Source organism: Gavia stellata, chromosome 15 (genome assembly GCF_030936135.1).
Source record: "Gavia stellata isolate bGavSte3 chromosome 15, bGavSte3.hap2, whole genome shotgun sequence".
Taxonomy (NCBI): domain Eukaryota; kingdom Metazoa; phylum Chordata; class Aves; order Gaviiformes; family Gaviidae; genus Gavia; species Gavia stellata.
The window spans coordinates 22,361,551-22,377,004 of record NC_082608.1 but is presented as its reverse complement, the minus strand read 5'-3'; the positions used below and the strand labels follow the sequence as shown (position 1 = coordinate 22,377,004).

The following is a 15,454-nucleotide window of genomic DNA, read 5'->3' as shown; positions in this document are numbered from 1 at the left end:
GTGAAAGCTCTTGTCATGATGAGCTTCCCATTTCCATGATGGAAGGAGCATAAAACCCCGTCTCAGCTCCATTAACTCATGAGCATAAACTGGGGCCAGTCCCAGAGCCGTGCTGGCAGGGCTGGGAGAGGGATGGAGCCGGCACGTGGGCGCTCGTCCATCCCACACAGCCAAAGAGCTGCCCCGGGGCGGGAGACCTCCAGCAAAGAGTCTGGGATGGTGCCTGCAGTGCCACGGGAGAGAAATGCCCTCCAATGTCCGTCCTGGAGAACCTGAGCAGTGTCAGCTCCAACTCTGGGGAAGGAAATGGGAGAATAGAGTTGGACGGCTGGGAAATGCAGCCCTGCACGGTGCCCTGGGGTTTGGGAAGGGGGAGGATGGATACAGACAATCCGAAGTGCCCGTGCATCTCTGGGATTACTCAAATGCACCGTCGCCGGGGTGGGAGCCTGTTGCAGGGGATTGGGAGCACAGTGCCGGCCTCAGCCCTGGCCGGATCCGCATGTCACAGGAAAACCGCATGGCTCTGACCCTCCAGAGCAGCTCTTGGCTGGGACGCTGACGTCTGGGTCTGGCTTTCCGCACCAAGAGAGATTTGAATGCGACATTTACTCTGTAATCAGCCGGCTTTGGAGCCTGCTTGGGAAGCGACGTTAGAAGGAGGAAAACCACGCATGCTGCCCGCCACAGCGGGTCTGCGCCGGGCCGAGCCGGCTGCCGGCTTTCCTGCGCTGCACACACCTGCCAGCGCCTCCGGACACAGCCAGGGCGGCACCGTCGGGGATAGGAGCGGGGAGGACGCGCAGCGTTTGAAGGCAGCAATAACCCAACCTGCAGGATTAATGGGAATGCATTTGAATTATAAAGCATGAAGCTCTTTGCTTTGGGTAAAACTGTAATTAATATGAAATAAAGATGTAATTAAAAGCTACCGTCTTGGAAAAAATCAAACAAAAGCCAAGTGTGTATGTGTATAGGGGAAATATAATTAAAAATAAAAGAAATAGAAAAAAAAAAAATGAACAGGTTGGGAAATGGTTGCAGAGCACTGTGGGAAGGTTAGATTTCCCGGCTCCCTGCCACCCTCGGCATCGAAGCAGGACGTGCCCCAGCGAGACGTCCGCCGAGCCGGGATGGAGGGCAGAGCCCTTCCCCAGCAGCCTGCAGCAGGGCTGCGTGCTGTGCGCCATGTTTGTTTGCAGGTAATACATTCACATGGGTTTCATCTGTCATATGCAAAAAATTTCCTTAAAAAGCCGCAGGAACCTGAGATGAGCGCACAGAACACCCGTGGGTTGGATGCACCTATCCCACTTTCCTTAGATGCTGCAATAAACCGGGGTCCATGAAAGGAGAGAGCGTTTTACAAGGGAGCTCGCTTCTGTTGCATGCTGCGTGCTGGCCTCAGATGTGGCTGGAGTTCAAGGAGCTTCCTGGCGTCGCTGCCTGGAGTGCAGCCCCCGGCTCCGGGCAGCAATGCCGAGCTCTCAGCTGCGCCTCCCCACGCCCCCTCGGAGGGTTTCTCATCGGTTTGGCCACCGCGGTGATGGTTTCCCCCTGGTTTTTCTTCTTTGGTCAAACCAGAGATGGGGCCCTGACTGTGCCTGGTGTAATGGGCCACTCGCTGCTCCCGGACTTTCTGGTTCCCCGAAACGTCCCAGCCAGCCCTGAGTCAACTGAGCCCTCGCCCCAAGACTGGCACTTCAGTCTCCCCGAGGGGGACGCCGAGCCCTGTCCTGCTGCATTCGCCACTGCTGCCCTACACCCCGGTCTGGGGCAGGAGCGGGTCTGCAGCGGGTCTGTCGTGCAATGGAGGCACCGGGGTCCCGGGGTGCAGATGCTGTAAGAGCTCCCCAGTCTCCTCTGCACAGGAAGAAAGTCTGGGGCACCCCAGAAACCTGAGCTCTGGGTCCGACGGCCTGCCGGGGCCAGCCACACCGGGTGATCCCTTTGGAGGAGCACCCTGATCCACGCTCCTGATGAAAGCAGTGGGGCTGTGGGCACGGTGGCCAGCCCTGTCCTCAGCTGCAACCGAGGATGACCTGGGACACGGACGAGACCATTCCTGCCAGGCAAGTGTGGCTTATGGGTGTGATGCTTGAAGAGATCAGGCTGGATTCTGCAAAGCCGTCCGCCTTATGGAGTCAGTTCTATTGTAAAGGTCTCTGGGGTTTCGCACTCCTCTTGTCCAGGTGCGAACAGCCAGGCTGAGCCTTTCTCTGAACAAGGGCAGCGAGCCCGCCGGCTTCCCGGCCCATCTCCAGAGCTGCCAGTCCCACGTTACTGCCTCTGGGCCGGACCCTGCTCTCGGCACAGCCGTATCCGCTCCTGGGGCCCAGCACAGCCCGGCTCTGCCAGATCTGCCCCGCTGTGGAAGGAGAGCAAGGCACGGCAAAGGCTTGGGGGCTGGAGGGGCAGACTGAATCGCAGAGCGTTTGTTAAAGCTCTGTTTCCTTTCTAGAGTCCTCTTCATTAGTATTTCTCTGAGCAGACTGCATTAACTCGGCGTACCTCACAGATAATGCATTGAGGGATTAAATATAGCGAGCGCGGCTCTTTGCAGGCCAGTAAACCAGCGAGGCCGCAGAGACCTGCCGGCAGTATTGATAACAGAGACATTTAACTGTTCCACTGCCACCCGTGGGTGATGGCGGACACTCCCTGGTCCGCAGCGTGGGACCGGTTACACGCAGGGTTCTGCAACACATGGGACACGGGTGCAGGGATGCTTGGGGAGGACAGGAGAGGGGACAACCCAGTGGCCCTGAGCACCCACGTTCCAGGGACATGTCCCGGTCCTCAGAGCTCACAGGTGATTTCCCCTCACCTCCGGCTGAAATTACGCTCCCTGCCCCATCCCACGCTCTCTTTATCTCTTTGTCTCTTTGTACCTTGCTGCTCCTGCTTATCTCCAGTCTCGGGAGGGAGGCACGTCCTTTCCTTTCCTTCCCTTCCCTTAATGATGCAAATATTTCATTCTGTTGCAGATGAGTCCTTCCGGCTTCTTAATCATGTTAATTACTGGCTCTAACCCCAGTCTAAGCCCCCCTCAATTCCTCCAGTATGGACCCCCAATCTGACTCAGTACTCCCACTTCCCTCCCAGCCTGTTCCTCCTGGCTGTGCCTTTCCAGGGGCAACACCGAGGTGCCACATCCCACAGCCCCACTCCCACCCATGTCCCCGCTCCCTCAGCTGTCACCGTGTCCTCCGTTCCCCTGCGTAGGCCAGCCCCACCATCTGCAAAACGAGCCCCCCGCAGATGTACTCCCTGGCAGGGTTGCTGTTGGAGAGGTTTTGATTTGCTTTGCCGGCTTGGGGCTCCCCCAGCTCCCCAGCCAGCGCCGGAGCTCGCCAAGCCACCCAGGGGGGGCAGAGGGAACAAACTCTTTGATGTGCCCCTCCAAAACCTGGTGCTGCCACAAACTTGATGATGGCATTGGGGGCTTAAAGCGATTCAGAAACATGATTCTGGAAAAGGTTTCACTCGCTGTCTCCAAGCCGAGATTTGGTGCTGTGGTGACCTTCCGCAGCCTCCCCGGCACGGTGGCAGGCTGGCTGCAGGACCCCATCGCACCGCCAGTGCCAGAGCCAGAGCTTCGCCTGCTGCCGGCCCTGCCGGGAAGGGTTTTCTCCGGCTCTGCTGACTCACCTGCCACGGGGGCCAGCACTACAATAAAAACATCCCGCAGCCAATTCCAGCACAGCGTTTCCAACGTCCGCAAACAGAAGCTATAAGCTAGCCTCCCGACGGTGAATAGCCCCTACACTGCCATCCTGCTAACGAATTCCCAGCTCCTGCCTCCAACCCTCTGCCAGGCACGCTAACGACAGCTAACCGCTAACGACAGCTAACCGGCAGCAGTTAATCTCCAGGAAGGATCAGACGAGGAAAATCCCTGTGGGAATTCCATGCTGCTCCCTCTGAAACCTGTATTGCCCCCAGCAATGCCTGGCTGTGTGATTTCCCCCCACGGGAGTGCCAGCCTCCCCTTGTCCCCTTCCCTGGGGGTACAAGGGGCACACAGCACCCTCGCTCCCCAGGGAAGCGCGGCTACAAGGGGTCCGTTCACCGCCAGAGCCATCTGCGCGGAGACGGAGGCCGGGAGCGGGGAAACGCTGTGGCTGCCGGAGCCGGGGCGGGAGCCCTTCCCAGGGAGGCTGCACTGGGATTAGGCCCGAGACACGGTGGCTGCCCCCGGCCCCGGCCCGGCCAGTCTGTGGGGGTGTCTGGGCCTGCTGCGCTGAGCCCCCCGCCCGCAGCCGGGCCCAGGCAGGCGGCCTCACCTCAGGGCCTGCCAGGGGACAGCCGCCATCCTGGTGGCCGTGTCACGGCTGCGGCCTGAGCCACCCACCCCTGTCCCACACACCCTGCCGCAAACAGAAGGCTGTGCCCTGCTCCGTGCCCTGCCCCAGCGTGTCCCCCCACATCGCACCTCACCCGCCCCACCCCACGGCTGCCTGCCCCCACGACGGACGCCGACCGCCCTCTCCAACATGGCAGCCCCCGCCTCCGCCACTACCAAGATGGCGGAAGGGTGGGCGGGGCCACGCCGCCCTTCCAGCCAATGGGCGGAGGCGGCTTCCCCCGGCGGGCAGCCAATGGCGGCGCAGGGCGGGCGGGTTTGTTTGGCGGGAAGCGGGCAGGGGCCGCCGTCATGGCGGGGCCGGGCGGGAGGACATGGCGGGACCTGCTGGGTAGGTCCGGGCTGAGGCGGCGCCGGGGCTCCTCTGAGTGAGCTCTTGGCCTGGCGCTTCCTGCAGGGACGGCGGAGGGGAAGGGAGGGGTGAATGTCCCCTCTCTGCCCTCATACCCCACCCTCCTGCGGCCTGTGCGGGGCTCTGGGCCCCCGGCAGCCCCACGCCTCAGCTCCTCCTCAGCTCTGCGGCTCCTGCTCCTGCTGGCAACCTTCTCCCAAAGGCTGGTGGCCTTCCTGTGGCCCTGCTGTGGCTCCTGTCCTGGTGTGGGGGGGGTCAGGGCGGCACTGTGGTTGCTCTGGGCCAAGGGCCTTCAGAGGCCGATGGCTGGCAGTGCCTGACAGGGCTTTGGCTGGGCTGGTTGTGCTGAAGGCCGTTGTCTGCAGAGCTGCCCGGAGCAAACCGTACAGAACCATCCTGCGCTGCTCCTGCCGTGCTGCTGGCTAACAAGGGTCTGACCGGGGCCACCGTTGCCCCGTCGGGGATGTGTGCTGTAGGGACAGGGAGGTGTCCTCAGTGGGGCTGTTGGATCAAGCTGTGGTTATAAAAGAAATCCCGACTTCTCAGCAGGGAGAGCCAGGAAACGAAAAAGTGCCTTTGGGAGCAGAGCAGAGCTCCAGGAAGCAGCTCTGCGCCTTCTGGATCGCCATCAGAACCTGAATGACCTCCTCCTGGAGGTAGGAGCGGGTGGTCCGGGGTGCAATGGTCAGGCTGGGGATCGTGGGAGATCCCAGCTGGAGCTGGGTTCCACCAGGGTCCTTCCTAGGGCAACTCTGGGATGAATGTCCCAGGAACACAGCCTTCATGACAGGTGAAAAGAAAAAAACAGGACTGTAGGAGTAAGCTGAAGTTTAGAGGTCTGTGTTGTGGAAATGAGCTTTTTTTTTTTTTTTTTTCCTTTATTCCTCTATGTTTTGATTGTTACAGACTAAAAATGGTTAAGCATGGTTTGGATTTGGGACAAAGGGAAATCCAGCACCTTTTCCTCAGGGTCAGAACTGGCTTCTTGTGAATATAGGAAAAAAAATCAGGAGACACTATTGGGTTTTCTCTGAATTACCAACCATTTCTGACTACTGTGACTGTCTTTATGAAGACTTGTGTCATTTACCTATATAGACGCTTGAGCCGACATTCTGACTTGGCCATGTTCTACCTTCTCACACACTGGAGAGAGCTTTTGATTTTGATAACTGCAATAGACAATGCAAATACTTCCCACCCTTCAGCTACAAGGATGTTTCTTTCTGTAAAGAATAGTTGTCTTTATAAAAAGAAAAAAGGAGGTTTAACTAGAAAAGGATCCAACATTTGGACATGTTTCATCAAATATTTATGTCAGTGTGGCTTCACAGAAGAGACTTGAAAGACAGAAATTCTGTTCCTGGTGGTGCTGCTGATCTGTTGGGTGACTGGGGACAAGTAACTTTGACCTGTATCTTCTTATTTTCTCTGCATAAAATGAAGACAACTGTCTCTTGTAAAGGGTGAACTCTCTGGTTTACCAGAACCACGTGGGAGCTTGGTGTTAATTTCACTTCAGTTGCTCCAGTCCCCAAGAATGCCAGAGCTGCTCAGTATGCTTTAGAGGGACTAGGTTTGTAAATGTGTGTAATAGATGTCTAAGACTCTTTCTGTTTGGCTTCCAGGTGGAAGATTCAGTCAAGCCAGGTGGACAGGGTGGTGTGGAGCACCAGGAAGTATCATCAGAATCATTTATAGGTGAGTGAAAGAGGATCTATTGGAGACAGGCGTGGGAAAGAACTTTTCCTTATGTACTGAATTTCTGCCTGTTAAATGCAATCCCAGTTCTACTTTCTTGTCATTGTTCTAGTCTCCTGTTTGGCTACTCATTTCTTACTTGTCCAGTAATGACGCTGCTGGCAAGGACTGATCGTTACATATTTTGATTATTTGAAAGTGTTACTGTGAGCCCCACAAGACTAAAATACAAAAATCTGCTTTGCAAGGATATTCCACCTCTCCCCCTGGTTGTTCTGCCCCTGTTTTATGTACAGTAAAGGAATAATACATGGAAATAAAAATGATTTGCAACAAATGACATCTGTGCTGGAAGGAGTTTAAGACTTGGGACTTCTGTCTTCATAGTCATGTGTTCAAACCCTTTTTTCTCCCATGCTTTCAGCTTTCTGCTTGTTTTGTGTTTTTTAGTCTCTGTTCTGCAGGAACAGGCCTCAAGATTGGGTGTACCCACAGCAATCTTGGCAGCCAAAAACGCTGTTACCAACATCGAGCGGATTTGCCAGGCTTCTGCAAGCCCCTCTCAAGTACCGCTGCTGAACTTGGACCAGAGAGTAAGGGAAAAAGTTTACATTTAGTTTACCAAGAAAACGGTATTGTTAGGTTTGACTTTAAATCCAGTTCATCTGTTCTGATAAAGTCACCCAAACACATAGGACCTGAGTGGCCAATTATTCATTTCTGTGTCCGATGTGCTCACAGAAGTACGGTGTTCTCCCGTACAGGAAAGCGGCTGGTTTTGACAGCTTGGAAATGAAGTTTTTTGTCTGTTGCTGAAGTGCAGCATTACGCGGGTCTCTCTAACCAGATCCCGAGTTATCACCTCTGGTGTACCTCAGCCTTCCCTGGCGTGGTTTGGTCTCTCTTATCCACGGCTCCCTCTTTATTGATCGTCTCAGTTTGCGGTGTAGCCAGCTGTGGAGATGGCCATCCGTACAAAAGCTGTGCCGTGACCGCTGGCTCAAGTCACCCCCGAGGAGCTGTCAGGTGTCGCTGCTGTCAGCCCGGCTGCCTTTAGTGCAGCCTTAAGATAAAAGGTTTGGGCCTTTCCCATGAATTCTCTCCACGATTTAAGCCCTTAAAAAGCAGTCAACAGTGAAAAGTAACAAATTGTTTTTCTAAGAATATATTATCTACAAAGGAAATTATTTCTGCTTCATTTCCGGGGTGATTCCAGAAGAGGTTGTCTTGCTTGCTTCAAACGGTCAAGGATTTGGTGGCGAGCAATGTGTTCTGTCGCTCACTCTTCTGTCAAGAAATGTGGAAAATGAAGGTAAGAAAGAAGAGAAACATTGCCTTGTTACAGACCATTTAGATTTCACCTTTGGGATGTGGTAGCGTGTTTTCAACCCTCCTCTGCTGTGACGGCCAGGGATAACTGTTAAATGGACTGGTGAAGTGCTGTGATTTCTGTTCAGTTTCCTTCGGTCTTTTTTTTGGTGATCTAGAGCAGTCTTGCCGCTGCTTATCCCTGCTCGGGGTTGACTGCAGTCTTGTCACTGCTTATCCCTGCTCGGGGTCGACTGCAGTTGTGAACTTATCCTGAGAATCACTGTGATCTTTCTGACCTTTCTAAAGCATGAACTGAATTATAAATGGTGGGGTTTTTCTGTTTGTTTTGTTTATTTTAAAGCTAGTTCACTGGGAACTTCCTTGCCTCCATAGCAGGATTTGCTTTTTTGAAGAGGACTTAGCAGAGGTTTGGAAGTAGGCGAATTATTAAAATTGCGTGGCCGTTTTTGCCGAGAAACTGCTACAAAGGAGAGTTGATAGCATCTTGGTGATCAAGCATTGGTTTTTGGGGAGGTAGGCAAGCAGGATTTTTACCTCTCTGAAGGAGATGTCTCACTCTTTCCATTTGTACTGAGCAGGGCTGGTTCTCACTAGGAACCAGCTAGGAAGGGCATGGCAATACAGTGCCTGGTGTTACAGCATGGTAATGGGATTAAACTCATCTGAGGTGACACCGCAGTTAATAAAGCTTTGGGGGTATTGTTTTCTTTCCTATTTAGCTTCACTGTTATCAATGGAATATGCTAATAACCCTGTCCATCTGTTGGCACGTGGGTTTGCTGTCTGGGCCAGGCAATCCAGATCGATTAACCAGGCAGTGCCGAAGCTCCCAGCTGGCTGTGGAGTGGCAGGGTCCCAGAAGTCCTTTATGTGCTTTGCCAGCAATATTCAATGCGTCTTTGGTGTTCTGGTTCTCTGCTCTATTTATCTGGGAATGGGGATAAGCCTAAGTGAGTTCACACAGAAAATGGCTTGAGAGAAATACAATAGCAGCTAACAGGTTGTGTTGCTTCACAAATGCGTTGTCTTGATTTCATTGGGTTGTTTGTTTTCTTAAGATAAGTGATGCTCTAAGTGGAATTGAGGACTTTTTGTGAGCAGGACAGTTTTTGTTGCTCGCTGCTCTGGTGGGAAAGAAGGAAGACGCTGATCTGCCATGATAAAGAGGCATGCTCTAGTCTCAAATATCCGATCCTGGGCTGAAAATAGAATCCTGTGTGTTTTGTAGGCTGATTAAGATCACCTTGTTCTCAGGTAGACATGGAGACCAAGTGCTGCTGTGTAACTGAGATTGTTACAGTAAAGAATTAGGTTGTCAAAGACAAAATACGTGGGCGAGTCTAGGGTCATGCTACGAGGCAGCTGCTGGTCGCTGCAGAAAACTCGTGGTTTTTTTCTCCTGAATGGCTTCTGTGCCCAAGACTCCCGAGTACCTCTTCCTTCACAAGGCGTGAAGATTTTGTTTCCGGCTTGGAGCATTTCTGTATAGAGGCTGGAATGAGCAGAAGTTGCTGCTGCAGCTTTTTCCCTGCCAGGTGCACCCTGGAGTCCCATCTTCCTGGCACAGGACACCCTCCAGGACATGCTGTTCCACGCGGGAGCTCGGAAGGGATGTTGCAGGGAGCAGTTTCATCTGTATGGAAGTGATGCCTAGTGCTGATTTTGCCAATGGCGAGCCTGGCGTTTAGGAGCAGGACCGCCCGAGCTGCGTTGGTTTTTCCTCTGCATCCATCGGCCTCTCTGTCTGTACAGTTGCAGTGTCTCTTTCTGTAGTCTCCTATTGGGAAATGGATTTGAGAGCAGCAAACTCGCTTCACAGAGACTAATAAACAGTTAATAGGCTAAGTGATAATTCTCTAATCTGTTTCTGGATCTGAATTAACAAGACTTGGAACTTAGTGGTGTTACCTGTTTTCTGAGATGTCCACTACTCCTTTGAATATGCAGCATCAGCATTATTCCAGGGGGACAAAGATGGATGTATTTTTTACTTGACTGTGAAATTTAAAATGATGGTGCATCTACAACACTAAACCATTCAAAATTTGTAGGAAGGAAAAATCAAATATAATCTTTCCTCATCTAGTGTTTCCTATGTTGTCGTTTTAAAATTTTAGTAAGTTCTGGATAGTTTGAATAATGGGAATTTAGGGTGGTTTTTTTAATACAGTTTACGTTAGCCAAGTGTTAATGTTAACTGCAAAATGCAGACTATGACCTAATTGTGATATCTCGTTAGGACCCTCCAGTGCTGGAGGCTGTGTGGCACCTGCACAGAGGCGACATCGTTGGCCTGGGAGAGCTGCTGGAGAGGTGAGCAGAGGTTTATAGGTGTGCAGGTGTATTTAATCTCTTAAAGCCTATTGAAATGTAATCAGGGATTAGCCATGAGTATTCCGGACTAAGAATATAGTCAGATGCTGGCAAGTGATCGGATTAGCAGGATTTAAGAAGTTGCCCTCGGTTTCAGAGGTTACTCTGGGTTAATTAGCGCAGTTTAAGGTGTGGTGGCTGGTTGTCTGGTGGCCGCTCCATCAGTTGCAATGCGAAGAGAAATGGTTGGGTGAGAACCACTGCTGCAGACCGTCCCAGGTGATGTTTTATCTCCTGCTTTGTTTCACCGGCACAGATGGCTGCGTGTGGGTGGTTACCACGCCGTGTGGGAGAAGGCTTGGTAACCCGGCTCCTTCGGTTCATCTGGCCGTGCCGCCTGGTCTGCTTTGGAAACTCTCATTTAGCCCATAAAAATGAGTGCTGGTCTTGACGAGAACTCTTGCTTTGCAGAAGCTGTCTGCTTCTGTCTTCACAAAACCTTACATTTCAGTAAAGTTTGGCAGAATTAACCTCCAGAGAATAGTTATTCTAAGAATTGATTTATTTTTATTTTTTTCCCAATACAGAGCTAACAACTAAAACCAGTTATCCTTTGTGAAGTTCAGGTTGTTTTCCTGTGGTGTCAAAGGAATGTTACAGTGATCTTGTAGGCTTTTGATATTAGTTTACTTGTCTGTTAATGGGATAGGAAAAAAGCCTTCAGTGCCCATTGTACTTCAAATTTAAGGAAACCAAAGGGATAGATTAAGAGCTTGATTTTTTTTTTTAAGCCTTTTTATCCAAGTATCTTAGAAATAAGAACTGAAGTCTTTCTTCGAGCAGAACTTTTTAAATGGAAAGACTTTAATGATGGTTGGACTTGATGATCTTACAGGTCTTTTCCAACCCTAGTGATTCTGTGATAATGTCAGAGATGAGGAAATACTTGAACACACAACTTCACATGTATTTTTTCCTTTTGGATATGTGTATTGTGGAATCTTTTTATGAAGCAAATTTGCTGGTCAAAATTAAAGAAATGAAATGCCACATATAGGTCAGAGTCCCGCACAGATGGGTCTTTCCTCAGTCCAAGGGGATGGTGGAGCAAAAACCCAAGCCTTACGAAGAGTAGGAGGGATTGAAATGAATGTGCTTTTATTTCTTCTCAGCAACCCGTCTGCCCCTGCTGTGGTGGAATGGCTGTGCAGCAGCCTCTGCGGCCTCTGCGAGCAAGCGGAGGAGCCCTCCGGGGACGCGGAGCTCGCTGGGCGCGTTCTCTCAGGCAAGGCACTCAACCGGGCGCTGGTGGAGCTGGGCTCAGCTGCTGGTCCGCGCAGCCTGCAGCAGGGCCTGTGCAGCTCAAAAGCTTGGAGGTGTAAGAACAGAGGCCTCGCTTTGCATTTTCCTACCTCATTTCAATGAGGGGAATATATTTTTCTATTTGGCAAATGTAGCGATTTTTTTTTTCTCCCTTAAGTGATAATTGGCTTGAATTTCTATATCCCTATATATATCACAAGAAAGCATAATTGCAAGGTGTATGGGGCCAGGATGATAAATTGAGAGCGTGACACTCCTGCGAAATGTCTGAGATATTTTGGACCAGAAATATTTAAGAGTTCCATTTTCCCCCTGTCATTTTCTATTATTTATTTTGTGGTTTTGTTAAAATTTGATTCAAGAGCTGTAGTCAGATCTTTGGACCAGTGCAGTTGGTCAAATACAACCCATATGAACTCTGCAGTGCTAATAGAGCGTAAGGCCTGTAAATGCTTTGGTCTTTATAATCCTTTAAGTTTCTGTGCCCCTTGCCATCCATTGTTCTAGATCCTTTTGCCTGGGCGTAATTTTACTCCAAGAAAATAAATGAATCCTGCTGACTGCAGTGTAGTGAATGATGCTTTTCAGACACTAGTCCTGTTGGGAGACCGAGATGGGGAGGTGACAAAGCAAGTGATCTTTATTGCAAGGGAATGCTGAAACAATTCCTTCTTGATTTGCAGACTTTGCGATCGTGTTTCTTCAGAATGGCTTTCAGCAAACTTCGGAGGTGGGAAGGAAGCCGGAATTCAAGAAGGTCCCCTATGTAAGGACAAAATGAACCTATTTACAAATGGTTACTTAGAAAAGAAGTTCCCTTATATACCTCTGTGCCTTGCTGAGTATAAATAAATCAGCTTAGAGCAACGAAGGGTGGTGGTGGAGGTGCTGGAGTGGGTGAGGAGGAAATAGTGAAACCAGAAGACTTTTTTAATAGAGAATTTCTCCAAGGTGGGGTGTCAAGGGTTTTGTAAGCTTCCTTGGTTTCACCTTGATTGCTCTTTTCTCCATTTGAATGTGAGGCATGGAATCCTGGTAAGCATGGAAAATGCTTGACCTTCTGTCTATTGTATCTGCTCTACCATAAAGCCTGAGGTAAAAGTTAAGCTTTAATTTAAGAGGGACAAAACTCTATTTTTGAGTCAATTTACTTTTTCTGCATGTAACTGTAGCTCTTTGAAACACTAAATGGTCTTAATTTTGTCAATTTTGAACAGATCTGTCATGCTGTCTTACAAAGAATGTTGACATGTAAGTGTTTTTGTGATTCGTATCTTCGTGCAGTCGCTGCTGTTTGCTAGACTTACACTCCTTGTTCACTGCTAAATCTCTAAGGAGAAATCCTTTGCCTGGGATGCTTCTCCTTTGTTGTGCATAGTACTTATGTCGCTGATTTTATGTGCCTCTGCTTTCCCTTTTGCTCTTGTAAAGCGAGTGGCTTCTAACACTGCAGATAAGTTCTTGCCTTTTATGCTTGTTCATTTTGATGCTCCCAGCTGCAACATCAGGTTGATATCTGAGCTGATTTTTAGCAAGTTTGAGTGGAAGCAATCCAATCTGTTGTAGCACAGAGGTTAAGCTAGGAGAATTTTTTCTGCTTAGTAAATTAAACCTTGAATTTACAAAGTTACGTGCAGGTAAGCTATTTTGCTGGTTCGTGGTTTGGATTTGCAGACTAATGTTTTGTGAAACCTAGTTGGGTTTTTTTTTTGTGCTGAGCAAAGACATCTAAGGTACGTGTGTAGTCTTTAAACGGCCAGCCTTCACTAACTGTCCTATGGACAACGCGCCTGTTCTGGCCTGGGCACTCCTGATGCTGCTGCTGAGAGCTCAAGCTTAGTAGTGCCTGATTTGCATTGCAAATCCCGCTGCAGAAAGACTGAACACACATGAGGGTTATTTTTGTCTTGTGTCACAGATGATCTTCACGGTAAGTTGCTGTATCTGCTGTACAGCGGAGGAAGCGTTCACTTACACCTCCTCACGTTCACTTACACCTCCTCACGTGCCCTACACTGGTGTATTAGTACAATCTGACTGCGCAGCTGCTGTTACTTTCCTGTCTCCTTAGCGACAGCGCTTTACCACTTCTCTTGTTGGCATGTTTCAGCAACGTGCTCGGTGCTGTCGCAGAGCTAGTGCTTTTTCAGATGACTGAAAACCAGGACCTACCACCAGCACTGCTCCCTCCCTTCTGCGTCCCTCCCCATGGGCGCTGCCAGCCTGATCCCTTACCTCATGTCTCGCAGGGAGCATTGTCTACAGACAGATGCCTTACAGACCTTGCGGATTGCTTCTAAAAAGGGAAAGCTTAAGAGAAGTGCTGTGTTATTTAATATGCATGAGTCCCATCTCAGGTGGCCCTTTAACAGTGTTGGTAGTTGAAAAATAACCCTTATAAACACAGGAATAGGGGGATTTTGGAAGAAGAGCAGCAGGCTGCTGGCAGTCAGGCAGCAGCCTGCTAACCTGCTTTTCATTTGACCTTCACGTTTGTGCAGCCTGGGCTGCCACTGACGTGTCTGAAAATGTATTAAACAAGTTTTATATAAGATATTTTTGTTAGTGTATACTTTTAGGTCACCTTTGAGGGGTTTTGCTTAACTAATCAGCTGCTTTGAAGAACATTAGGATTCTTTATGTAAAATAATTCACTATTAATGAAGACCTTCACAGGAGGAGAAGGACAGGCTGCAAGTGGCATGGGAGCACTGTGCTTCATAGTAATGATCTTGCTATATTGAACTCCTGTGCCCGAGGATAAGTAGAGTTTATCTCCTTTTCTCTATTCTCCCCTACTTAACCTTAAAGTATTCCTCAGCAGGGGGGGAGAGTATTACATATTAACACTGTGGACTGCCTTACGAAAGGCGCCTGTTTTGCTGCCCCAGCTCAGTAAATTTCCTTTTCAGGGAGCTTCACTGAATGATCCCAATAAAGAAAACAAACTCTTTTAACTGTTAAAAGAGGAGGCTTTTAAAGATAGGGTGGGACAAGAAACAGAAAAACTGCTGCTGCAGCAGGCTGTAAAGCAAAGGGTCTCTCAGTATGTGGGCTTTGAGTGGAGTAGGCTGATGGTCAAGGCAATGTGCTGTGCAAGCTGCCAACCTGCTTGACCTCTACCAGTCATTTTGGGGCAGATCTAGCTTTGGGAGGAATTTCTGCTAAGCAAATGTAACGTGAAGTCCCACTGCTGTCACAAATGTGTGGCACAAACAGCAATGTGCTCTTTGTTTGGTGAGGGCGGTTAAGACCGTTGTTTCCAGGGGTTGTTAATTCAAAGCTTGCTTGTGCAAATCCCTGCCTCCAGACAGACTTTTCTCTCCTGCAGCTTTGCAGTGTTCACACTCGCAGATGCAGGGCACAATTAGGATTGGGTTTGGAAATGAAATACTAATTTATGCGCATTTTTGGATGGCTTAATTATTAGCACATTCTTGGGAATGTTTTTAAATTGGTTCAAGGTTAGTGTTAATAGTTTCTGAGTCTCTGTGTCACTTTTGAAAAAATTTTGTAAGAATTTAATGCTGCTGAATGACTTCTACACATTTCCCTAATGGGGTCACCTTCTTAAAGGTGCACAAGTTGCGTGTTCCAGTTAGTTCCTGTGTTTAGTGTCACCATTCCTTCCATTTCTCTCATTGTATTTTTGTCTTTCTATTTTGGGGTACAGGGGTGCTTGATGCTGTTGGTAAAGAGAAGCAGGAAGATGTTTCCACGTTGCAAGCGATGAGGTTCTGGTAAGAAATGCTGTTCCCCTGAACAATGTCAGGAGGAGGTTTTTATGCACTGTTACACTTGTTATTGAAATAGGGTGAATGTTCCCCACCCCATGCTATTTTTGTTTAGTATTCTCCTCTCTAATAAAATACGTGCAAGTAAAAATGTGTGTAAAAAAGATAAGCATCAGGTGGGAAAGGGTGTTCTGGCAGGGCTGGAACCAATCTTGGAGCACCCTCTTGGCATGTGGTGATTTTCCCTGTGAAATTTTCTCATTCTGCTTCTCAGCAGAAACACCTGGAAGGTGCCGTCATCTTCTCCTCCAATTCCTGCTTCCAAACCCATTT

The 15,454-nt window shown here is 49.6% G+C and overlaps 1 protein-coding gene across 1 annotated transcript in view; it reads left to right on the top strand.

The window, feature by feature from the left end:
* Positions 1 to 4,657: 4,657 nt before the first annotated feature.
* The window catches only part of FANCA (FA complementation group A), a 37,679-nt gene continuing 26,882 nt past the window's right edge, over positions 4,658 to 15,454 (top strand). The window contains exons 1-10 of the mRNA XM_059824863.1: positions 4,658 to 4,697; positions 5,265 to 5,374; positions 6,347 to 6,419; positions 6,870 to 7,012; positions 7,636 to 7,731; positions 9,991 to 10,064; positions 11,237 to 11,349; positions 12,071 to 12,153; positions 12,605 to 12,638; positions 15,061 to 15,127. Coding sequence (XP_059680846.1) covers positions 4,658 to 4,697; positions 5,265 to 5,374; positions 6,347 to 6,419; positions 6,870 to 7,012; positions 7,636 to 7,731; positions 9,991 to 10,064; positions 11,237 to 11,349; positions 12,071 to 12,153; positions 12,605 to 12,638; positions 15,061 to 15,127 — 833 coding nt within the window. The remainder of the gene's footprint in view (positions 4,698 to 5,264; positions 5,375 to 6,346; positions 6,420 to 6,869; positions 7,013 to 7,635; positions 7,732 to 9,990; positions 10,065 to 11,236; positions 11,350 to 12,070; positions 12,154 to 12,604; positions 12,639 to 15,060; positions 15,128 to 15,454) is intronic.